The sequence below is a fragment of the Amblyomma americanum genome, chromosome 5 (assembly GCF_052857255.1).
Source record: "Amblyomma americanum isolate KBUSLIRL-KWMA chromosome 5, ASM5285725v1, whole genome shotgun sequence".
NCBI classification, from domain to species: Eukaryota; Metazoa; Arthropoda; class Arachnida; order Ixodida; family Ixodidae; genus Amblyomma; species Amblyomma americanum.
In genome coordinates this window covers 50,015,117-50,030,362 of record NC_135501.1, presented here as the reverse complement: position 1 = coordinate 50,030,362, position 15,246 = coordinate 50,015,117, and the positions used below count along the sequence as shown (strand labels likewise).

Below are 15,246 nucleotides of genomic sequence, written 5' to 3'. Positions count from 1 at the left end.
AGCACGTCTGGACGGCTGTCATGTATTAAACGTGGCGCGATATGTGGACGACTTTCTGATTATAATACGAAAGACAGACCGACCTCTTGACGAAACAGTCGGGAGTATTCTATGAATATTCGAACAGTGTTTAAACCCCCTAACATTGAACCATGAACTGCCTCTGGATGAAAGCATTCGTTTCTTGGACTTAATTAAGCCTCCGGTTTACGAGCAACCATACCTGTTGCATTTACGACCCAAGGGGAAAAAAGCCACTTCTGTACGATTCGGCACACACGAAATTAGTGAAAAGGGGTATTGCAAAGCTTTGCTTTCGTAATGCGTTAAGCAGGTCGTGTTTTCAGACAGTTCAGGAAAGCCTAATGAAACAAATTGCCTGTCTTGGCGCGGCTGGCTACCCCAGTGATTTGCTAGTGCCATTGGTGGAAAGTGTTCTGAAAGAGAAAAAAGGCGGAAGGTTTGACGGGTACCAATCAACAAAAGGGAGAAAGAGATGAAAAAATTGGCAGTGGTTTAGCTCTGGTTAAACCTGGAGTGCCGCGATAGCTACAGCTGCTGAGTAAAACTTGGTCACGTGACCAACCACGTGACAGCGTGGCGGCGCACCCACGCTGAAGGCTCGAAATGCTACCGTAATGTAGCTATCACTACAAAACAAAAAGTTGTGGTCATCCCTTATCTGCATAAGATATCGCACAACCTTAAGAAAATCGCGGAGAAGGCCAATGTAAAGGTGGTGTTTTCAGCCCCAGTAAAACTAATAAAACTTTGTAATGCGACAAATCCAATGAAAAAGCCGCGTCCTGGATGGAAAACCAACCACCAGAATCCTTTTGTTGCATGTGATCAGGGTATTGTTTATGAGATTAAATTACCGTGTGGAAGCAGATACATCGGCCAGACCGGTCATTGTCTTAACGAAAGGTTGCTCGAGCACAATAAAAATGTAAGTTCCACTGCTTCATCAGGATTTCTGGCAAAGCATTGTCACCATTGCAGTCACAAACCTGCGGCATACCCGACCTTCACGGCTGCAAAATCCTGGCACGAAACAAGTGCACAATAACAAGAAAGATTATCGAGGCCACGGCGGTAGCAAAAGCGGGGGATTCATGTGTCAGCACCCCGTCTATTATTCCGTCAAAAAAGAGATCGAATACTCAGATGTTCGACGTTAAGCGGTGATTAAGGATGCTGGCTTCTTAACCGCCTTTAATGTGGTATTTTATATATATAGGAAGCGTCACCTCGGGCAGCAGTTCAGGTGGCGATGACGTTAGACCAACGTGCAGCAGCTGTTCGGGCCGCAAAGGTGGTTCAAAACCCGATAAAGCTGGTCCCGCCTAAATGGGGCGCTGACCAGGATCGACCTGCTAGGTGCCTGGATGCTCGCTAGCCTCCGTTGACCATCGAGGCACCCTATCGACTTAGAGCTTCCCTCTCAAAAGGTCACCGCTTCCGTGTGAGTGTGTGTGTATGTGAGTGTGTTGAGGTGGCTGCGCGCGCGCAGTCTCACCTGTGTGTGTATGTTTTCGTAGGCTTGGCCTCGCTTCTTCTTTCCTGCAGCCGTCCTGGTGCAGCGAATTTATCTTTGGTCTGCTCGATAATATTAGACTTGGGTGGTTTTCCTTCTTGCTTGGCAGTGGTTTTTTGCTGGTTGAGTGCGCGTGTGTTCACCTGTCATGCCTGTGAAAACTGATTTCACATTGGTATATAAGCAGCGGTCGTCTGAGAAATAAAAACCAGTTGGAAATTTGCGCTCTGCCCTGTCCCCATGTCCCTTTCTTCTTCAATCCCTTTTCTCAATTTTATTCCTTTAATTGCTGTTATGAACCAACTCGCCCAGACAAAAGTGCTTCCGAAGAGATCGTCGGATACTATCAAGGGCGATCGTGGGAAAAGACCATTTCCTCCGCCTGCCACCGCTGTTCTGAGTGCAGGGAGGATTGGTGTCTGTTTTTCCGCCGCAGTCGGAGTGCTGCTATCTTGCGCTATTGTGAGAGCCCCATCGAAGTGGCTTGGAGGCGAAGTGGGGGCCCTTCCTTATGAGACAAAAAGAAGCCGGCGCCTAGCCATTCCGAGAATAACGGCTCTGTTGACAGTTCACAGGTCCCACTTGCTCTGGCCCGCGTTGCTGGTAGTGCGATCACAACAGCTCGTCCTCCGCCGGGTCGAGGCCTACGAAGTGGTTACAGCACCTTGGTTTCCTCTGAAGAGGTCGCATCAGCTGGGCAGGTCCTTTCTTCCGTGGGCGATCCACGGGCCGATGTCTGAAGGCCAAAGATCTTAACCGTAAAGTCTGCACAGTGCCCCCCCCCCCTCCGGCTAGGCAAGAGCAACGCCCCCTCCAGAGTTTTGGCAGAAAATTAACAAAAAAGGGCTTAGGTTGTGCTCCTAGAATACCTCCCCCCCCTTTTGGTCCCTCTGAGGGCGCCCAATAGTGTGCGATGCGGACGCGACCAATTCGGGTGATTTATTTGCACCCCAGCTTACAATTTTGAGTCTATTTTAATATCGAAGTCAAGAAATCACAGCTGCCGTTGTGGTTCAGAAACGGACGACCCATAGACGTGTTACGAGAAAAGTACAGTTCAACATAACATCACTACAAATATCCGCAACAGAGCCTCGAACATTATATGTTGTCATCGAACAAAATATTTGTAAAAGTTGTAAAAGCACAACAAATGACTTGCCTCGAGATAGGTACGCTTAAAGGTTCTCCTGATATATCCAACCTCAGCTTACTGAAAGCCTCTGTTGAGACCATCAGCATTCCGGTTTATTTTCCCTTCTTAAAGCAACTTCAAAATTATGCGCCTTGATGCCGAGGCTAAAACGCAACAAACTTCCGTTTTTAAAAGATATTTTCCGCAGCCATGTAAATTCACAGCGATCGGTCTTGACGAATCGTGAGCCTGCCAGGTAGCATTACGATTTTTGAGTAGGCCGTACTAAACAAGCGCACTCTTTCTTTGAGGCACTGTACACTCCACGCGTCGTGAGTTTCCTGCTCACGAATAACGCGGCATTTCCTCTCCATTCTCGTCGTGCTGGCTCCGAACCACCCTCATGGCCCGTTCACTCGCGTTGCACCAAATGATGTGCAGTCGCAGGAAGGAACTCTTCATTACGGACCGGCTGGTCAGCGCGTTCGTTAACGCGAGAAAGGCCTGTTCCTTATTGGTGCACCAGTTCACCTTAATAGGCTTCCTCAGGGAGTCCGTGAGTGGACTTGCCATTTTCGGGTAGCCCAACATATAACACTGATAACAGCCAGCCTACCCGAGAAAGGCGCGAATGTCGGTCTTTGTGGCTGGCCTAGGATAATCGCGTACGGCAGAGGCGTCCAGCAGCCGGCGGAGGCCTCTCGATAACGCCATCATGATACCCAACTTGGCCTCCCCAAGGTGGCACTTCTCTGCACGGCAGTAAACCCCGCCTCTCATAGTCTGGTCAAAATATTGCGCCTGTTACGCAGGCGAACTTCCCAGCTGTCGGAAAACACTGAACATGCAGGTAGGAAAGCGCGTATGCTTCTGTCCCTGTCAAAGCTCAATCTACCTACCGTGGAAAGCAAAATACCACGTTTTTGAGCCCAAAGCTCATTACGAAGAATAATTTTTGTAGCGATAGCTACATTACGGTAGCATTTCGAGCCTTCAACGTGGCGGCGCCGCCACCCTCTGGCTGCGCCGCCATGCTGTCACGTGATTGGTCACGTGGTGCGGAGCAGCTGCCGGCGGCGCGGCGCCGTGGCTGATCACGTGGTTTGTCACGTGGTTGGTCACGTGACCAAGTTCCACTCAGCCTGCTGTAGCTATCTAGTCACTCCAAGTTTAACCAGGGCTAAACCACCGCCACTTTTTTTCTCCTCTTGTCCCTCGTCTTTCTTCGGCTGAGAAAAAATTCTTCGACATGTCATGCCAACTGGCCCACCATTTAGCCTTGCTGGTGTTTTAACTAGCGGTCGAAAAGTGCCGAGGTGTGATACAAACACCGTGTCACGGCTTGCTCTTTCCATCAAAGGAACCAGCCAGTGACCGCGGGTTAGGTACAGAGTCGAGACTTACTAGGCCCTAGTGAAAGTTTCCATCGCTCTCCCAAATTAGGAATGGGATGAAGTTGGTCTCGTGTGACCACATTTAACTTTCGATAGCCAGTGCAGTGTAGTGGCTCTTTTCCGAGCACTGCTACCAGCATGGTAAGAGGAATGTGTATTTGCTCTCCGTTGGTGTAATGACAGCGAGATTAAGCATGCGGGTATAATCTCGGCAGTGAGGGTCTCTTCCTGCCTTGGCGAGACTCGATACGGTCGGAAGTCAATTGGCTTTTCGGTATTCATTTCGTAATCGTGCTCCGCTAAGAATGTTTTTCCCGGCCTATTAGCGAGTATCCTCAAACTCCAAAAGTAGCCGCTGGAGGTCCGCCTTTTGACGTTCGATAAAATCTGCATCGCTACGCATCTACTCGAGATCCCTAGCGAAGAGGGGGACTGACTGCCGGGGAAATGCAAAATCTGTCTCTACGTCTTCATGTACTTTAGTGCATCAGTGCAAACTGGACGACCGGTTCACGCCCTCGATTGGGCTCGATGAGATTGCAATAGGATAGGATAACTTTATTGAGTGCTAGAGCAAGTGCTTTTATGCGGTTCAGATGGGTCCATCTCCGCAACGGTCTGTTGCCCCTATTCCTGGTCTCCGCTGAATGCTGCCGTCAGCTGAGCTCGCCGTATCTGGTCATCGCGGCAGTCGCTGGAGAGCATACCCTCCCATTGCTCCGCCCTTGGGTTTTATAATTGGAACGACGTCGACTTTCTGACATGCCCATGTTATGTGATATATTGTAGATTTTTCATGGCATGGTACCACGGACACTTGTTTTCGTAAAGTGTGGGGTGGATTTTACTTAGTGTGTTTAGGTTTGGATATGACCGCGTCTGTAGTTGTCTCCATGTGAGGGTGTCTTCTTTGTTTAAGGATTTGTGCAGTGGTGGGTACCGCATCGTGCTGCCTTTGTAGTTGTTTAGTATGGCTGAGTATTCCTGAGGTACTGGCCAGGACTCCTCATGGTCGTTGACGTTGGATGCTCGGTAGTAAGTATATCATCAAGCTATCCTGTCCGCCTCTTGGTTTCCTGCCACCCCCTGTGCCCCGGTACCGAGGTGATCTTATGTGTGATCGCTTCTAAATCTGTCTGTTGTGTCTTGCAGTCTACAGAGCGGAGTATGCGGAGCGCTCAGTGACCGACTCTGCCACAAAGATAGTTGCGGCAGGCTGCTTGTGAGTCAGTAAGAATTGTCAGTGACCGCCCAACTCGATAGCCCTCCGCTGCCGCTAGAGCGACGGCCGCCTCTTCAGCCTCGGTTATCGTGCAGTCTTGCAATGAGGCGCTTGTAATCTCGTGTAATTCCGAGTTGACTACAGTTGCCGCTGCGTTGTTGGTGTCTTGTCACCTGGTCATGGCGTATATGGCAGCGTCCACGTACGCTGTTGTATGCTGGTCATGGCAATGGTAAATTCCGACCTTTTCACGTCTACCTGAAATTTTTACCGCGTGCTTGGTTTCCAACCGTTCCTCCAAAACCTCCGCAGGGCCCTTCTACTGCACGTACAACTTGCTTTCTTTCGACGCGGCCTGCAGCATTACCCTATCATCTGCCGAACACGAGCGTAGCCGCACTTTGCTCTTATAGTAGAGTTTTGCTTTCTGCTGGGCCGACATCATCTCAGCCTCAATTAGTTATCTGCACGCCTGAAGCCGCTATATGAGATTATGTGCGTATTCGAGGACGGTTGAACCCACGGCTTTGCCCTCCCAAGATTTGAGAAGCATGGGAAGCGGTGGCCTTATCGAGCTTCTGTATATACCAGTTGAGTTCGAACCAGCCCGTTGGCTTTATGCGGCACTGTGTCACTAATCGGTAACCTGTCCCCAACTGCCGAGGGGAACGGTATCGCGTGCAAATTCGAACAAGACCACAAACAGATCAATGAAAACAAAACGCAGCAGTATTTATAATTGAAAGGAAAAGAGTCAGTAAACAAAGAAAACGCAAACAAATGCACGCACTCAGCACGCCTACTACACTACAGTTTAAGGAAAGGGTTCACCAGATATTGTGCGTCCCAGGTGAAACGGGGATGCATTGCAGACAGGATGGACGCGGGTTGATGAACTGCGACGCGTCGCTGGCGTTGCGTCGAAGGAAGCGGCGGAAGAGAGCCAGGAGGTAGTAGGAGTGGAGAAGACCACAGGAAGACGCCGATGGACTCCAGTCAGACGACCCAAGAACTTGGCAGCAGCAGGAGAATCGTTGCTAGGACCCGTCAACGGCGTCCCTAAACGCCGTAAGCTTAATGCAGGCTATCCAAGGAAGCCTCTCGGCATTACGAATCCTGAGTCCATCGCCTGCAACCTCCACGCTTGCAAGGAACGCAGGAAGCTTACATCGGTGATCCAAGGGAGCTCACGGCAGCACGGACCTAATGCTCGACGGCTGTCACCTTCACGCTTGAATGACACGACCTCCGCTGCACTGTCTCCCTTCACACCTCGGTTTTCTGACACGTCAGCTCTCCGCTCCTCATGCTCGCCTCGCTTTTCGCCGCCGTCCCCTCGCAAACACCATGTGCACGTGCACCTGCGCAACGCTCCGCTGTCCGACGCACCACTGTCGACGCACCGCGTTCACAGATCCTCCCAGGATTTGTTGTGCACCTCACACACTGACCGAAGCGCGAACATGGTTGCTGGCAAACAAGCTTGCCAGTCGTGGCGGCGCTCACAGCATAGACCCCCCGGGACTCTTTTCAGTACTGAATGCCACGCCTCGACGCAGTTACTTTGAGGGTGTCCGATAAAACTGTGATTAATGGGAATCCCGCATTCCTCTAGAATGATGGTGGTGAGTGCGCTCTCAAAAGCGCTGCCTTGGTCGCTCTGCAACTCGGCGAGGAAATCGATCCCGGAAAAGACCTGCAAAATCTCGTACACAATTGACCTCTCCCAGTCTGCAAACAATGTGACGTGAGGGGAGCAAATGGGCGAGGGGGCGCGCCGAAAGAAAACAGGCTTGGTTGGAAAAAGCGGCCTTCTGGTCCGGTCTACCTGCTGTGCAGAGCTTCGCGAGATGCCGGACGACCTGTATTTTCTGTCTGAAATGGTGCATTAACTACGTTTATAAATAAAGGCAAAGTACGCGCCATTCCAGTACATGGACCCATTAGCGACTGACGATCGAAAAAAAAGGATATTAAGCGTTCTGCAAACATGCACTTCGGAGATATTTTTGTGCATCTAGTCAGAAGAAGCCCGGCCCGTGCTGTAGACAGAGAGAGAAATCCTCTCAACCGCTTGAAAACTATAGGACCTTGCAATTAAAGGGCATGCTGACAAGTAGGTAATTTCATACTTCGGCACCGGTGACCGCATCCTAAATACCCTTCGCGAGGCACACACGGCGCGCGTGGGCGCTCATGTGCGAAGACAGCAGTGCACGCACGAGCGCCGTGCTCGGCAGGCCGATTTTTCTCTCATGTGCGGACATGTCTAGCTTGTCCCGCTTAGATCCCGTTATGACTGACAAACACATGATGTCATTGCTAGAACGTACACCTTCCAGGGTAAGAGCATGAAGTGCGGGACAGCCAATGCGATGTGCATCGCTAGAACAGCTCTACGCAAAAATAGCGGGGAAATGAGGCGCGTTTTGTACAATAATGCATGCGCACTAATATTGGAAAAGAGCACTTAAATGATGCGAGCAAAACCACTTTTCGACACGGAAACTACAGCGCTTGATCGAGTGCGGTATGTTACGAATCCAGGTTGGAATGCGGCTCACATCAGCGGCCAAGGCGCTGGCATACCCCTGCGAGCCGTCTCGTAGCAGCAGCTCTAGCTTTTTGACCGCGATCTGCCGCAAAGTATTAACTACAAGTGCCTATCTAGAAGTTCTTTCGTCACTTCCAGCGGTCACATGCCATTCGGCCCTTAGAGCACTCGATTGGTGATTTGTGCACAAATCGTCCGGAGGCCTAATAAAGCGAACTAAGTGCTTGCTTGCTCACAAAAAAGTACGTGGGCGCACGAACAACCGAGTACATCTGCTTACAACGAAGTGCACGCCGCAGATCCTAATAGCGCTTGACGTTGGTCCCACCTGCTCTTTGCACGACTCCGAAACCCATTTTTTCACCGGTTTTCTCTATCCAGAAAGTAGAAGGAAGATATACGGCCGGTCTTCGATCCACAAGCACAGAAACCAAATGGCATTGAGAAAAACACAACAAACTGTCACCACATAAGACCAAATCCACTGCCCCACGCCGCCAGCAGCGACGTGGGGCACTCCAAGCCGTGCCCTTCTCTCCTCCTTCGGAACGTCATCCGTGACGTAGGCCGGGAGAGGCCTATTGCCATGGAGTTCAGCTCTTTCAGGAGAATTTCCTCCGGAAACTTTGTAGCCGGGCAAATTATTGTTAGAATGTAGCGATAGCCTCATGCGGTCACAGGTAGTGGACCTACAACATCCCCAAAAGGCGCCGAAACAGTTCGCTGATCAGTGGCACAAGTTTCAGAGGTGCCTTATTTTTACCCTGTGCTTTTCTCACTCTTTCACACGCGTTGCATGTCTGTACAAATCTTCACAGGTTTAGAACTTCCTGGCCAGTAAAATTGTCTAAAAAGCCGGGGTTTTGCTTTCTTGATGCCGAGATGGCCGGACGAGCCACTTCCGTAGCACAGCTTTAGCAGACTAGCCCAATATTTTTGCGGCACCGCTACCCGGTCGCACAGCACGCCTTTGCTATCGCTGTATTGCCCATACAGTACTCCTGCCCGCCGCTTCAGAAGGACGTTTTGTCAAGCTGACCCCTTACCGACATGATCACTCAAATACCTGAGAGTCGCATCGTTGGCCTGTTCAGTTGCGATGGTCTCCCGGTCTACTTTAATCAGCTCGGGAAAGCCGTCCAATAAGGGAGCCACAGAAGAAATATCTAATGCCTAATTGTTCTCACAAGTTGGCACGGAAGGCGTGTCATCCGCGAAAGTAACCGCCTCTGCATCTACTGCAGCATTTCCATCGCCAGATGCACGTTTTTCAGTTTCCTCTGAAGGACTTAACTTGGAATGCGTAGGCGCGTGCACAACGGTCACTGTAGCTCAAGCCCCTCTTCTTAGCTCGTCCTCTGGGCGGTTAAAAAAGAGGTAAGAGGTAAGATCTGTGGCGCAAGCTTCAGAGGAGCCTTATTTTTTCCCTGTGATTTTCTCTTTCACACGCGTCGCACGTCTGTACAAATATTCAAAGGTTTAAAACTTCCGGTCCAGTAAAATTCTCTAAAAAGGCAAGGTATATGCGATGCCTAAAACGTGTCCTCAGTGGGGACGCGCGTGACATACAGACAGACACGATCCTCGCTGATGAAATATTGCGGTGAAAACAGCGCGGGGTACTTCACGTCCCAAGCGGTGGTGGAGGCGCACATGACGTGGGACTGTCTTGCATTTACGGTTACTACGCGCATGTACGGCTCCAGCAGGCACATATTTTCCTCGTCGAAGGTGGCGAGCGAAAAAACCAGCTTTGCCCTTCGACAGCGACTAATGATGTGCCCCGGTTCTTTGCACCGGAGACAAGCTGCTGGTTTCTCCCTCTTTTCTTTGCCAATGTTGTTTCTCACGACAGCGCGTTTTTCGCGATCCCCCAAGTTTGCCCCTTTCCCCACCCCCATGGATGCCGCTCTGTTCTCTCTCCGCAATGGACGCTTCACGAATTCCCTGCAGGGAATTTGTGGCTGCCCGCATGCTTTCTTTCCCAGCGTCGCTCCTGACCTGGCTAGAAACCTTCTGCGAGCTCGTCGGGGCGTCCAAGATTTTCTCTTCGGGCCTGTCTAACACCCGGAGCCGCGTTTCCTCAGTGGGGCAGTTGTAAAATTGTTGTAGACAAATTTCCTCTTCAACTTTGTCACGTTCATCATAAACCTCCGCGGTCTTGAGCCATTCGATCAGATTTGTACTGTAGACAAAATCTTGGGATGAGTCAGTGTGCCACTCCAATCTGTTTCCGAACCGCTGATAGAAGGCGTCAGCCGATGGGCGATACTTTTTCAGCAGTCACTTTTATGTGGTCGTAATCATTGGCCTCCGCCTTTGTAACCCGAGCCACCACGTCGACAGCTTCGTACGGCAGAACCATAAAGAGGTGTCGCGGCAAGGTGTCCCAAAAATTATCATTGTTTTCACACGTGCGCTGAAAATTAACAGTGGATAACCCGATATCTTCGCCAATTTTTAAAGGCGGCAGAAATGTTTCATTTACTCGCTCCCCTTTCCCATTCTGTGTCTCCTCTTTCCTTTTTTTTCTTTTTCTTTCCAAAACTCAGCGTCATTCTCATCCGCAAAGCCGTCACCTTCGACCGCACTGACAACCTGCTGTTTCTTTATGATTTTGCCGCAATTAAGCCCTCATTCCCCACGTACCAAGATTAGGTCCGTCTTACGCGGCTTTCGCCATTGCATAAATCTCTATTTCTGGGATCGCTAGTCTCTCAAGGCCGTTGGTGAGAAGCATGTTCCAATTCAAACAGGCTGCTGTAACCAACGTTCATTACAAAAAAAAAACAGCCCGTATCACGCTAAGCGAGCAAGACTCATGCAGAGATGGCGATACATTCACCAAAACCAGAGCGAGGACACCACGCAGACCATCTCCCTGCTGCCAACCAGTTCTTGCGGACCACGTTGCGAGAATAGTGCCGTTGTCAGGAACGAGGCGGCCTGTGAAGGACTAGAGAGAGCCGGAGAGTGCTGAAGAGGAGACTATATAGTTTATGTTCTATATTTACAATTTTCAAAGACCCATATGAGAGCCTGCCTTTTATCTAGTTTTATACGGTCTTCATTGGTTACAGGCGCGAAAACAGGCACAACACAAGGTAGAAAGACGGGACGGAGGCGCTCCGTCCCGTCTTTCTACCTTGTGTTGTGTCTATTTTCGCGCCTGTAACCAAAGATGCACAGTTACCAACTTGCCCCGCAAGACGTTCTTTTAAGTTATAGGGTATGTTTCCCCTAGCTCCCCAGGTGGAGAACGCAGCTGCTTGATTAGTGTCCAATTGACTGAGAGCACAGGATGTCAAGGGGGCCCGCCTATAGCAAGAAGCTGCACCTGTGCCCTCTCGCAGCAGTTCCGATGGCGATGGCAATGGCGATAGGACCTCATGACGCAGCACTTTAGTCAGCAACGGAGACATCACCATGAAAAGGCGGCCCCGCCGGAACCGGGCGCTTAGTCAGCTTGAAGCCTCCTTCACCGAAAAGTCACCGCTTGCGAAGAGGTCGTCAGATTTTTCGCAGCAGTCGTGGGAAAAGTTGGTTTCCTCCCCTTGCCACCACTGTCCTCAGTACAGGGATGATTGGGGTGTTTTGTTTTTCTGCCGCCGTCAGGCTGACGCTGCCTTGTGCTATTCTGAACACCACGACGAAGTGGATTGCAGGCGAAGTGGGTATGGATACCTTTGTTCCTGAGACAAAGGGGAAGCGACGCCCCTGCTTGTCGCTGCTGTTTCGGACGCCTAGTCGTTTCGAGGATAATAGCTTTGCTGATATTTCACGGTTCCCGCGTGCTTGACCCGCGTTGCTAGTTGCAATATTACAACAAGGTCCTTTTGAAAGTACGCATTAGGTAATCTATCAACTCATCTCTGTCCAGTTCTGGTGCTCTTCGTTGCCAAGAACTGCGAGAGAAACAAGGCAAGAATCTCCAACTTGGGAGTCCCCAGGGCCCACACACCTGTACTGTAGGTAGAGCTTTCCGCATTGCATTCTCCACATTCTACTGTTGTGATAAATGCTGAGAAGGCTGTAAAGAGGCATGGTGAACACCTGCAGAAACAACTACCTGCCCGTTGTCATACTACACGCTTCATATCTGTGGGCCCGGGCTGACATGCGAAGAGCTCCAGGAGCAGAACTTACATTTATATGCCAATCTTTGTCAGTGGGCTGAATTTGTAGGTTACCGTAGCCTTGCATGTATTCGGCCGGAAAACATTTGAAAGCGCCAGGCCGATGGGCGTGTTTGCAGTCGTAGTAACAGGTGAATTTATAACCTGTAGTTAGAGACTGCAAACAGCGCCGAGGAGTATCCATGGCAAAGTCAGTACATTGTCTCGAGCAAGAGACCCTACCTTGATGTACTCGATGAAAATCGTCTTGCGATGCGTGCTTAAGAGCAGCTCGCGGCGAGCCAGCGCTTCTTCCAGGTGGGCCAGGTCGCTCAGCCAAGGTTCGTACACAGCGACACTCATGATGGCCACCAGGCGGGCGCTGTACAGCGTGGTGAGCACTAGGACGAACAGCCACCAGGGTCCCAGGAAGACGCGGTAGCCGGCACTCGTGTGCTCCTCCTCCCAAGGGTCTAGGAGGGAAAAGGATGTTCATCATGGTAAACATAGCAGAATATGATGAACTAGAGAACATGAGGCCATAAGTAGTATGGTGTGTTGCCGGGGATTTACCGCCCGAAAGCTGCATGTGTCTTACGACAGGCTCCTCAGTTGCGCCCTCTGGAATGATTCCGATTGCGTGGAGCCCTTTAATACGCACTCTCTTCGCGCAACGCACGAACATCCTTTCTCTTCGATTCCGTCAAATTCTCGCCACCGTTGCCGAGCTCTTATCCTGCGTCCTTCGCCGCAGTAGCCGGACTCAAGCCGCAGCTACGGGCCACTTGAGAACAAGAGGAGCATACGGCATGTTTATAGTTTGTCGCGCTCTGTGCTTTTCACCAGAATGTATTAAACATTAACTCCCCCAGGATACAGGAGCTGGTAATAGGTGCGATTATTAAATTGTGGGGTGGGAGTACGAATAGGGGGGATTGCACTGCCCTACGTCTGCCTCCATCAGGCAGGGTACGCCGCAGTAGGGCTGTACATGTGGAAAGGAGTTGCAGTATAGCAGAGAACAGGTGAAGGGGGGGGGGGGGCAGCGTGCACGAGAAAGGAAAGGGGGTTGAAGTAGGGCAGCAGAATATCGAGCTTTTTCACAACAGCGCGCGGACATTAGCTGCTTCCGCGATAGTGAGCAGGAGTTTTAGGGCGTGGCAAAAGCGTTTGTCGGGGCTACGCATAAAAATAACTTCCTCCAGTGAGGCGCTGGAAAGCCTGAGTTGTCTGTTCTCCTCGAGTAGGGCGCCGCATTCGAAACATGGCACTGAACATTAACATATGTGTTAGAGTGTTTCAGTGGCTACACCGAGCGCACAGAACGTGTTCCGCGCAGCACGAAGGCGACACCGCCTCTCGGCGGGAAATACACATCCCAAGCGAATGCGCAGGAGAAGAAAGGAGAGAAAGCGCCCAAAGGCCGCGCGAAAGTGAGGGAGGTAAAGCGCAACGTGTTTATGCACGATCATGCGCACACTGTCAACGGTACACACTGCGGTGGTCATAGACATATATTTCATGAGATATATACTTCATGCGCGCACATAGCCAAAGCGTCTGCGCGCTCATTGCCACATACTTCGACAGGTGATGGCACGCACTGTAGGACGATGCCACAGCCGCGATCGTCAAGCGCGCGGACCGCGTGTGTTTTTTACAGGCGTCTCCAAAAGCAGGCCCGCCTAGAGATCAGAGCATAGAGACGGTTGTATTGGGCGTACGGCTCACTTGACACAGACGTGAGCGTCTGGGCTATCTCTCCCAGCTCTATTATTAGGTCACTGTGGCTGGACGAAGCTCGTGGCTCTTGCAGTTTTGCAACCGAGTCCCCGCCTTTGAAGGTGTATAAGCATCGCCAGCAGAATTCATCCTAGTCCGAAGCCATGGCTGTTTATTTCGCCAGACTGCAACACGATACAAAAACTAAGGCCAGGTATGATTTTATGGGGGTTTGACGTCTGAAAGCGACTCAGGCTATGAGGGACGCTGTAGAAAGGACTCCGGACAATTTCGACCTCCTGGGGTTCTTTAACGTGGACTGACATCGCACAGCACACGGGTGCCTAGCATTTCGCCTCCATTGAAAAGCAACCACCGGAGCCGGAATCGAACCCCCGTCTTTCGGGTAAGCAGCCGAGCACCGTAGCCGCTGAGCCACCCCAGCGGCTACACACGTTTAAGGTGACGCATTTTTCCCTCAGTAAAAATCAATACTGCCGCTCTTATAGGTGATATTTATACTTGTTCAACAGCGAAACATGCATTCATTTCTAATAGAATTGCGTGTCAGAACGAAATATCTTTCCCACCACTCGATTAAAATTCGTGACGGTAACACCGGGAAGCACTCCATATAATGTCAACGCCTTTTGGTTCAGGAAATGGCCGGTGGTGATGATACAAGCGGTGCGTTTTTTTCCCTTTTGTAGATATTTTCTAGTTTGTAAAACCTTCGTTTTCAGGGAAAGTGGCGCCTATGTCATTAAAATGCGTTAATCTTCCAGTATTGGTCAAATGTTCAGGAGAAACCCCCAAGTTGGAGTAGATTTCTAATAAGGAAGTAATTATTCATTGACATCCACCTGAGCGCTGCCATACGGCTACAAAGTAAAGCTATACATTTTTCTCAGAAACTTCGTATTTAAAGAAAAATTCGTCCTGGTCCGGGGTTCGAACCCGAGACCACCGCTACAGCTTTCCTTTGTAGCCGTATGGCTTCACTCGGGTGGATGTCAATGAGTAATTACTCCCTTATTACTAATCTTCCAGTACTGGCCAACTTGAATTTGTCCTTCACGGTATGTCTTTAAAATGGAGACGGGCACGCCGATGAAAGCACTTGCTTACTCTGGCGGCTCAAAGTGGACAGGAGGAACCAGAAGTCTGGCCGGTGACTGCGTCCTCTGTCGACGGGGCTCCAACGCAGGCAGTAGAGGAACGCGGACGACCCGACAAGCGCAAGCACCAGGCACGCCCACATCTTAGAGGCAGAACAAGCATACGATATCAGCAGCCTTTCACTCTGAACACGAATACGCCTGTATATGAGCAAAAAGAGAGCAAGCTGTCCCCTAGGGCACTCTCTTAAGGGAATGAGCTAGAGGATAGCTACTCTCTTTCTATTCTTATTTCTTTAATGTCTATAGCGTGTCTCAGAGGCCAGACTGCAAGACAAACACGGCAGGCGGCAATATGGCAGCATGCGTAGTAGACATCAGTGCATCTATTCTTGTTTAGAGAGGAAGAGGGGGTCTGAAGTAGCCATGTCGGACGCTACTAAAGATTC

At 50.6% G+C, this 15,246-nt stretch overlaps 1 protein-coding gene across 1 annotated transcript in view; it reads right to left on the bottom strand.

Moving 5' to 3' along the window:
* The window catches only part of LOC144132418 (glutamate receptor ionotropic, kainate glr-3-like), a 159,786-nt gene that overhangs the window by 24,590 nt on the left and 119,950 nt on the right, over positions 1-15,246 (bottom strand). Inside the window, exons 9-10 of the mRNA XM_077664817.1 lie at positions 14,808-14,940; positions 12,201-12,430 (exon numbers count right to left, since the gene is read on the bottom strand). Of these exons, the coding sequence (XP_077520943.1) occupies positions 12,201-12,430; positions 14,808-14,940 (363 nt within the window). The remainder of the gene's footprint in view (positions 1-12,200; positions 12,431-14,807; positions 14,941-15,246) is intronic.